General features: G+C 52.5%; 1 protein-coding gene across 1 annotated transcript; it reads right to left on the reverse strand.

Annotated features, from left to right (window-relative positions):
* Positions 1-168: 168 nt before the first annotated feature.
* LOC123254561 (adhesion G protein-coupled receptor L1-like) lies at positions 169-5,030 on the reverse strand. Its single transcript, XM_044683557.1, has 7 exons — positions 4,334-5,030; positions 3,043-3,357; positions 2,454-2,557; positions 1,997-2,182; positions 1,515-1,553; positions 1,150-1,333; positions 169-829 (listed from the first exon to the last, which is right to left on the reverse strand). Exons 1-7 carry the CDS (start codon positions 5,013-5,015, stop codon positions 642-644), a joined length of 1,698 nt encoding a protein of 565 aa, XP_044539492.1. The 5' UTR covers positions 5,016-5,030; the 3' UTR covers positions 169-641.
* Between the last annotated feature and the right edge of the window lie 5,030 nt (positions 5,031-10,060).

The raw sequence follows: 10,060 nt of genomic DNA on the forward strand, positions 1-10,060 counted from the left end.
TCCTTCCTTCCTTCCTTCCTTCCTTCCTTCCTTCCTTCATCTTCTTAATATTAAAATTCTCAGTCAGAAAAGCAACAAGGGCTAGGCAATCAGGATTAACTAACTTGCCCAGAGTCACATAGTTAGGAAGTATCTGGGGCTAGATTTGAACCCAGGTCCTTCCCACTCCAGGCCTGGTACTCTAACCACTATAATACCTAGTTGCCTCCTTAGTGTACTTTTCTTGTCAAGCCTAAATGTGCCTTTTGACAACTTTCTCCATCCTTGGCTCCTGTCTCTGCCCTCTGGAGCCATATAGTGAGTCCTGATTCTTCTGCTTAACAGAGATCTGGAAACAGATTGATCTCTTTTATTCTCCAGGCTAAATGTCCCCAGTTCTTATATGGCATAGATTCGAGGCCCTCTCTAGTTTTTCCATCTCATCCCTCAAAGCAGTATCCAGGACCACAATATTCTAGATGTGGTCTGACCACCAGGATAGAGTAGGGTGGCACAATCACTTCATTATTCCTGGAAGCTAATGAAAGCCTTCTGGAGCCTCACCCTGGGGAGGATCCTATTCACTTTGTCCCCTTTGGGGTCTGAGATACCCCTCAGCTCCCACATGATTCCAAGTACTAGGGAGGGGGCTTTACTGGAGCTCAGCAATATTCCCGAATAGGCTCACTTCCTCCCCACACACACACACTTCCCCCACGGCACTGACCATTACGGCTGTTCTGCTTGATGGTGTTGGCAGACAGTTGGATAGAGTTTTCACTGGGGTACTCCTGGGGGAACACCAGTTCTTGTACCTGCCCCTCGGTGTTCAGCACGGTAACCTCAAGCACTGTGGAGGGACATGAGAAGGACCTGAGTACATTTGGCTCAGGCCTCTGCCATCCAAGGGCCTGAAGAAGGGACTCTATGGTAGGAGGCTAGTGGGAAGGAGCTAGGCAGGGGGCTTCCTTCCCTTATAGCCTAAAGTCTTCTTCTCCATGGACAAGTCTCTGGTATTCTAGGCTGGTCCCCAGGTCTGTCCCTGCCCCTGGAGGTTGCTGTATTCTAGGCACATTTTGGAGACTATCTGCATATCTTGGCTGTATCTTCCTATCCCAGGGCAAGGAAACATCCTTGTTTCCAGAGTGTGGCCTCAGGGTGATTACTCACCTACATTCTGCTTCGCAGTAAGGAATCTAGCAGGTTCTTTGACATTGTCAGCTAATAGGAAGGCCCCCTCCTCCAGGATGTCCAGCAACATGGTGGCTGTGTGCACCTGTTCTGTGGCATTCATGTCCTTCCATGACTCCAGGGCCTCTGGACGAAGCAGGTTATCCACTGTCTCCACTACTGCCTGTGGGGTGGGAGGGGGTAAGTTTTGGGGAATGGGGTGAGACTGAGAGCACCTGCCTGAGCCCAACTACTCTAGTCCCACTTCCTCTCCAAAGTCTCAATGGCCCCTTTCCAAACCTTGATTCATTCTTAGCCTCAACGCACCCTGGTGCCCTCTCGTTGGGCCGCTGTCTATATCTCACCTTGATATAGTCCTTGCAGGTCCTTTCTCGTTTGTGCATCTAGGTCAGGAGAGAGAAGATGTCAGTCTCAAAACCCTGAAACCCACTCCTGGTCTCCCAGCCCCATCCTGTCTCTGTTAGGAACCTAGGGGTTCTCTTCTCACCCATGTCACCAGCTTATCCTGATTGCCAGCCAAACATCTAAAACAAGTGGCTTTGAAGGTGAGCCGGCATCTAATTTCAGTCCTTCCTGATCTCAAAAGAAGGTTCAGGTGTTATAGCTGCTAAACCTCAGCCTTCATAGTTCCTGTTTCCTTTTTCAACCAGGGGAGTTGTGAAGGTGTGCCTCAGAAGGGGGATGCAGAATTAGGCAGGATAGACAGCTCAGAGGCTCCAGAATGGGTGACACCCAGGCACCACTAGAATATCTTCTTTCCTCAGACACAGGTAAGGGGTCCCTCTAGTGCCCTAAATTCTCCCAGGATGCCCATGAGCAGGCCCACCTTGTTGTAGTTCTTGCCAGCTGACTCACGCTCGATGGGCCGAAGAGCCTGAAGCTGGGCATCCAGGATGTCCAGCAGCTGCTCCATTAGCTTCACTGAAGATGAGACATCACCCGCATAGATAGAACCCCGGGTATGTCGGGCCAGCTCACTGGCAATGTTGGCTGCATTCTCACCACTCTTGATCTAGAGGCAGGAATCCCATTCCGTGACTATTTCCTTTTCTATTTCCCCATTCACTCCCAACTTTTATTGAACTTCTCCCTGCCCAGATCATGTCCTTGCAGCCCCCCACCATATTTAGCTTTTCTCTTTTCTCATTACCCCAGTTCCTTATTCCTCTATTCTGTCCCTCTATTTCTCTCCAGTAACCTAGGAACTCCCTCTCGAATTCGTCTCCCATCTGACCCTCCCTTCCTCGGCCCAGAGTATGATAAAGTGGGGCAACTGCTGGTACCTTCTGGGCTACCTGGTTGACCCAGGGGGAAGTACAGTTGCTGAGATCCGGGCCTCGGGGATTCCAGAGCCCGAGGGCTGGTAGACACTGGAAGGAAGCAATCCCTACAAAGATAGACAAAGGCAGGAAGAGCACAAATGGGACAGAAGAATGAATGGAAGAGGAAAGATTAAATGAAAAGACAGGCAAGTGAAGAGGTAGTAATAGGGAAGAGAATGGGAGAGGACCCAAAGATGGAGCAGCAAAAAAGATCAAGATAAGGTTTGGGAACAAATGGATGGGAAGAGACCAGAGAAGGGGAAATGGAAGGACAGAAATGAGAAAGAGGGCCAGAAGGATGAAGTTGTGGGAAGCAGATGGACAGACAGGAGGACTGTTGTTGTATGTTAACATTTACCATCTAGCCTTTCCACTTCCCCTAATCCCTACTGTTCCTTGCCTCCCCTACCCCACAAGACCCATAGTCTGTTCTTTTTAAGGCTCGAGAGAACACTTTTCACTCTTCCATGGCCAGAACTAGTAACCACCTTCTACCCACTGACTACCTTAGCAGGAAAAGGAGTCACTCTATTGTCCAGGACTCACTCACCTCGTGTGCCCTTGGGGCAGGGTCTTTCTACCAACATGCCTTGCTGGGTGGCTGGCCATTGGACTCTCCGAACCTCCCGAGGCTCACAGAATAGCTCAGGTGACACGTGCAGATTGGGGGCTGGAGGTCTTCGAGTACTGGGGGCTGGGGCCGTGGCAGGTGGCACATCAGGCCCCAGCTGATTGATGGCACCTACAGGGTGAGTAGTGAGGGGTGCCCGGCGGAGTGGTGTGGTAGCAGCAGGTGAGGCTGTGCTTGTCAACGGGGTGGGACGGGCTGTGGTGGTTGTGCTGAGGGGTGGTGAGGTGGCTGGGCCTATATTGTAGGAGAGTGATAGACAGTGTTAGAGCCGACCCTTTCTGAAATCTCTACCCCTCCTCAGACACATTATGCCAAATATTCCAAATTACTCTACTCTTGACCAGCTTCTTACTGTATCTCCTGATAAAGCTGGGAAATATTGTGACCCCCCCCCCTCCCAGGATCCCTACTTCCCTCCAGGTCCAATGTGGCCAGTCTTAAAAGAAAAACAACTCTTACCTTTTGTCTTAGAATCAATACTGTCGATTCTAAGGCAGGAGAGAGGCAAAGGTTAGGCAACTGGGGTTAAGTGACTTGCCCAGGATCACAAAGCTAGGAAGTGTCTGAGACCAGATTTACCTGTCTCTGGATGCGCTCTAGCTCATCCAGATCCTCCCTGACTGACTGTAAGGCCCAGGACCACAAAACTCCAGATGTGGTCTGACCAATCAGGATGGAGTAGGATGGCAGAGGCGCCTCATTATTCCCCGAAACTAACAAATGTTTTCTGGAACCCCAACCTGGAGAGGGCCCCAGGGTCACTGTCAGGCCATGCAGAAGAAGCACCTTTTCTGGAGTCAGGCTCTTCTATTTAATATAACCTTGGGCAAGTCACCCAACATCTACCTGCTTCCTCCTCTAGGAAATGAGGGAGTTGAACTAGATCAGTGATTCCCAAAGTGGGTGCTACCGCCCCCTGGTGGGTGCTGCAGCAATCCAGGAGATTGGTGATGGCCACAGGTGCATTTATCTTTCCTATTAATTGCTATTTAAAAAATATTAATTTCCAGGGGGCTAAGTAATATTTTTTCTGGAAAGGGGGTGGTAGGCCAAAAAAGTTTGGGAACCACTGAACTAGATGATCTCTAAAGTCTTCTTTTCTAGAAATCTCTTCTATACTTAAGATGGAAGTGGTATTGGGAATGAAGTCAAAGATAAGCATTCCCAAGTCTAAGACCAAAGGAGACTCAATGGGCATCTTTGCTCTTACCAGCACTGGGGTCTGGTGGTCCAAACTCAAGGCTGTAGCGCACCACAAAGTAATTGTTCCACACATAGAGTTGGTTGTCACGGGGATTGTAATCAACTGAGGAGACAAACTGGTAAGGGTTGGGAAACGCCAAGCTGACAGGCTCTTCCCGGTTGGCATTGGTGTTGAAGGCATAGTCGACTCGGTTGCCAGCAGCCTCGCTGTCATCGTCCACATAGACGGAGCGGAGCACATAGAGAACGCCACAGACCATGAAGGCATTGGAGGCTGATCTCTTGTCATAGCCTGTCTCCCAAGTACCCTCAAAGCGCAGGGTGTAGGGATTGAGCTGGCTTACCACCAACCTCCCATTGTTGCTTTCGGTGGCATAAATGACCCACAGCCCATTCTCGTCCACCGCCAGGTCGATATCTGTCTTGCCCCCCCAACGATAGGGCGAGGTGTCATGGTAGTTAGCAGTGTTGATCACCGTCTCCCCACTCTTGATTCGCGTCCGTAGGTCATACTTGACAATGTTTCGAGTTCGTTCCTTATTGTAGAAGACAGCACCATCATAGACCACAAAGCCCGTGCCGTCCACACGGTTAGGCAGGCGGTAGGTGGTGGTGTGGCGGGCGGCCACGTAATCCTCCCATGATGCGTATTCGGTCAGTGTGTCTGTTCGGTAGGGGATCCAAGGCATCACATAGATGCGATCCCCAGCTTGGAGTGGGTCCTTGCACCATGCCCCTGACTGGTGCTCTGACTCGTGTGTAGATGTGGCCTCCAGCACCTTCTGAAGAGTCCCAGGACACACGAAGACTGGGCCAGGGGCAGGCAGGATAGGGGAGGTAAGGGGGGTAGAGAGAAGGCGCAGGGGGAGAGAGAGAGAAAGAGAAAGGAGAAAGGAGGAATCGATCATAGGAGGCCAGGTTAAAGAGCCGGTCTCCCCTCCTGCAGCTGCAGTCACGGTTGCTTGGTGGGACTGGTGATGGGAAAGGAGTATCTGGGGTGGGGATGGGGCACCTCCCTTACTGTTCCCTGCCCTGGAGAGGTTACCTCTGGAAGCTGAGAGTGGTAAGAGTCAAGACCTGGTTAGTATGTGGGAATGTTACCCTTCCTTTTCAGAGGTGCCAGATAGGAGACTGCGCTGGCCAGGGATAAAGGGTTTGCTTGGACACCTCCCCTAAGTGTTCCTAGAATCCTTAAATTAGGGGCCTAGAGATGTCCCTTTGATTCTTTCCCCCCTCCCCACTTCGTGCCTCTATTTTTTTCCTTCAGGAAGTCAATCGATAGTCCTCTGTCTCCATGGGTGTGTTTCAGAAGACCCCACACAGTCTCCTCCACACACTGGGAGACAGACTGTACCCCACTTTCTCTCTGCCTGGAAAACCTGAAGGGGTTTTGTGCTTCCACACCAGTGGTGTTGCTGAGAGACTCCCCCATGCCCCTGGCACTGTCTAGGGTTCTCCCCAACCGGAGGTGGTGTTGAGGTGTCCCCCACACCAGGGTTGGTGCTGAGGGTTCCTTCTCACCAGTAGTACTGTCAAGGCCTCGCCCCGTCCTGGGGGAGGGGAAGGGGTATCAGCTCTTCCAGTGATGGTTATAATGATGCTGATGATGGTGATGATGCTGATGAAGCCCAGTCTTCCCCCACACAATAAAGATCAAGGAAGAGGTTTCCCAGGGGCAAGTTCCAACCTAGGATGGGGTGGGAGGGTCGGCTCTCCTCACCCTCTTGCTGGTAGTAGGGTTTCTCTAGGGGGTCACTATACGATCATTTCAGCAACAGACACTGGTACTCGTGCACATGGGGGGGAGGACTGGCGTGGAGACGGAGGGGGAGGCAAGGAGAGGAGGAGGAAGGGCAAAGGACAGCTATGCGGCGAGAGGAGAGACAAGGAAGGGAAGAGGGCGGCGGCGCCAATCCTGGGTCCAAGGCGAGCCTGAGTGAGCCTGGGAAGAAAAGGTTAATAATGCTGGCGGAAGGAAAGAGAGAGAGGGAGGGAGAGAGAGAAAGAGAGAGAGAAAGAGAGAGGAAGAGAAAGAGAGAGAGAGGAAGGGAGAGAGAGAAAGAGAGAGGAAGAGAGAGAGAGAGAGAAAGAGAGAGAGAGGCTGGATAGGGGCGAGCAGAGAATTCACTCCAGAATCCAGGCCCGCCCAGGATTACTCGGGTGCAATCCCAGGTCCGGCCAGGAGGGGACGAGGGAGGGATCGAGAATCTAGGACGAAGATAGGGTCCCCCCACTCCACCACCAGCCTCCCTCTCCCTCCCCCCGCCCCCCGATTTACCTGCGGCCGTCCCGGGCTCGGGAAGAGGGATCAAGGCAGCGTTGGTGTCAGAAAGGTGGGGGCCCCGCCCCACCCCCCCCATTCCCTGAAAAGGAGGAAAACCTCGACTGCATCTCTGTGTCCAGCTCTGCTCTGCCCCTCCCTTCTCACCACCCGAGGACCGGACGGAAGGACTGGAACTAATTTAGCCTCTCCCCATCACGCAGTGGTGGCCCTGACTCCTCTGAATGATGGTGGCCGACTCCCCCGCCCCCACATGGGCAGTTTCTCACCGTCCCCACAATTTCTAGTCTCATCCCCATTAAAAAGCTCAGTTACAATCATAATCATTTGAAGGTTATAGCGCTTAGAGTTGAAAAGGGCCTTAAGAGATCCTCTAAGTCCAGGAGTTCTTAACCTGGAGACGCAGATTCCTAGGGCTGGAGTGGACAGATTTCTGGGAAGTCTGGGAATTTGGATGGGGTGGGGGCAGGGATTGACATCTCGATTTTCACTAATGCCTAAATGAAGGAAATCTTCCACTATGATTCTAGAAGGAAAAATGAACATTTGGCCAAACTGCCAAAGGGGTCCAAGATACAAAAAAACTTGAGAGCCCCCTGGGGCAGCCATCTTTATGAGAGCCCCGGAGGATAAGGAACTTGCCCAAGATCACACTTTTTTTTTAAGCAGTAGAGTAGGTAAAAAATTCAAATTCAGGTGTTCAGACCCACCCCAATTTTAGTTCTCTTTTCACTGCCCACATAATGCTTCTCCCCATAAATAGGTAGGTTTCTTTCATGCAGGATAGCCCCTGTTTTGCCCTTCACAGAAGAGCAGCTTTTCATTTGCCCCAGAACCACTATCTATTTCTAGTATTCCCTCTGAAGCTCATTTGGTTTATCCCCTTCATTTCAGGGACAACAGGCACTGGGCATAACATGGTTATGGGGTTCTGGAAGTCTCATCCCTCCACTAAGTCTCTGCCCCACCTGAAACCAAGGCCATGAGGGACAGGAAGAGGCCCAGGGAGATGGGTTCCTGGGGGGGGGTCTGAAGTGAATTCTCTGCTTTCACTCAGCTCCTTTCTGAAGCAGCTGGACTAGTGGTCACAGGGGGAGGAAAGGAGTATCTCAGAGCCCTTCTTGGACAGTGACCTGAAGGGATGGCATCAGGAAGCTTTTGCCTCTCAGGTGTCCTAGTTAACTTGGTGAGTTAATGAGTGAGATACATAGAATCTGTCTGGGGTCCATGTAGGGGAGGCAATTCCTTCCCCAGCTTCTTGGAAATCTTCAGAGGCCCCAAAGCATGAAGCAGGCAGAAGCTTCTCCCATGTAACAGGGTGAGGGAAAACTGAGGCACAAAGGAAGGCACCTAGGAAACTTACCATCCAAGAGGCCTTACTTCCCTGCTGAGTGAGAATTCCTTGGAACCCAGGTGGAGCTCTGAGTGAGGGGTGGGTGATACCCCTCCAGGGGACATTCCCTCTAGGGGATTTTGGCTCAGTTTAAGAGACTGGCTCCAGGCAGGGAAGTAGGTATACACCAAAGGTCCCAGGGGCCTTCATCCATCCATCTTTCTTTTATCTATATCTATATCCTTCTCTGTCCCTACCACCCAAGGCTTCTGCCAGCCAACTCTGGCATCCATACTTTAGGTTCTTTGCCTATTCTGTCCTGGGATTAGCTCACTTGACTCGGGCTGTCACCTGGTTGAGTGATGATTCCTTCCCCTACCCCTCTTGTGCCTCAGTTTTCCCCTCTTTCCATGCTGGGCTTTCTCTGCCAGGTGTGTGGGGGTTGGTGTGTATGTAGTATGGAGGTGGTGGTGGAGGTGGAGGTGGTGAAGGTGGTGGTGGTGGTGGAGGTGGGGACAACACGGGGTCTTGGAGCCTGACCTGGCAGAGGGGGAAGGAAGAATAAATTGTTAGCGATAATACTGGGGAAGGGCAGCGGTAAGAGGGGAGGGAAGAGCAGGTCTGTGCTTATGGGTTTGGCCCTTAAATACAACCAGCAAGTGGTTGCCCCAATGGGTGTATCCACCCAGCAATATGTCACCCTTCCCCCAAACCAGGAGAGAGAATAATCCAGAGCCGGTGTGTCCAAGCTGGGCCTGCAAGGAGAGCGTCTGGGAGAGGGAGGGGGAAGGGGCAGGAGTAAGAGAGACTCAAGGAAAGAGAAAGGGGTGAGAGAGGAAGGACCAGGTAAAGGGGGCAGAGACCCAGGAGGGTTGACTGACTGCCCAGGTTCTCCTAGAGATGGGGAAGAGGAGGGAGAAGGGGGGGGGGAGGGAGAACAGCTCAGCAATATCCCCCTTCCTCATAACAGGGATACTCCACGTACTGTAATTTCAGAGCCAGAAGGGACCCTAATGGTGATGTCACCCAGTTCCCTGCCTCTCGAAGGTGGCACCTTAGTGCATTTCACATTGGCCATTTGTAAAACTGAGGAAGAGAGTCACTGTCTCGGCCCTCCCCCACCCCCACCTCTTTCAAAGAAACCTTGAGGTCAACACTGTGGCTTGCCCACCCGGGGCACTCTGCCAAGTGCAGGGTGGCACAGATAGGCTTGAAATTACGGTACTCCTGGAAGCGCCCCCTCCCCGAAAGCCCCACTCTCCTCTGGCCCTCTAACCACAACAGCCCAGAAGAAACCCTGACTGCAGCTTGGCAAGTACGGAAAGAACAGAGAAAGCTCCTCCCCGCTCCCAAACCGCGCACACACACCTCCGAGAGCCTCCCCCTTCCCCACATCCCCCTCCGGCAGGCCACTGTCCCGGGTGTCTCTCGGTTCCTGACTCGGAAGGGCAGAGCAAGGCAAGGGCTGGGGGCGGTGGGGAGGACTGGTACTCCATTCTCCAAAACACCTCTTTGCCTTGGAAAGTCCAAAGTGAGAAGAGAGCTTCAGTAGCTGTCAGAAGCTCCCCCAAAGGAAAGTGAGCCACGCCCCTCGTGTCCTTCCCACCCCGCCCCCCGCCCCAATCCAAACCGGAAGAGAAGGCAGAGGAAAGAAGGAGATCAACGACCCCCAGTGGGGGGAGAGAGGGAAGGAAGTGGAGGGTGGGGGTGGGGGCAGTTTGGGGAGAGAGAGTGAGGTGCATGCCCCCTGCTCCCCAAACAAACTAGCCCTGGTTGCTTACATATTTCCCCTGAAGGAGGCAAAAAGAGGCATGAGAGGCTGTCAGGTCCCTGACAGGGGTCAAGGACTAGTGAGAGAAAGAGAAAGAAAGAGAGAGAGAAAGAGAGAGAAAGAACGAGAGAGAGAACGAGAGAGAGAAAGTAAGAAAGACACACAGAGAGACAGAAAGAGAGACAGACAGAGGAGAGTCCGGACCTCAGAGAGAAGCCCCTCCGTGGGGTTGTCGGGAGGGCAGAAGAGCCCTTGGCTGGCACAGGGGGGGCTGCCCCCAACCTGGCAGGGGGCACCAGGGTCGGAGAGCATCTCCTCGATTTGGAGGGGGAGAGGGGAGGAAGGAGAA

The sequence above is a fragment of the Gracilinanus agilis genome, unplaced genomic scaffold (assembly GCF_016433145.1).
Source record: "Gracilinanus agilis isolate LMUSP501 unplaced genomic scaffold, AgileGrace unplaced_scaffold24842, whole genome shotgun sequence".
NCBI lineage: Eukaryota > Metazoa > Chordata > Mammalia > Didelphimorphia > Didelphidae > Gracilinanus > Gracilinanus agilis.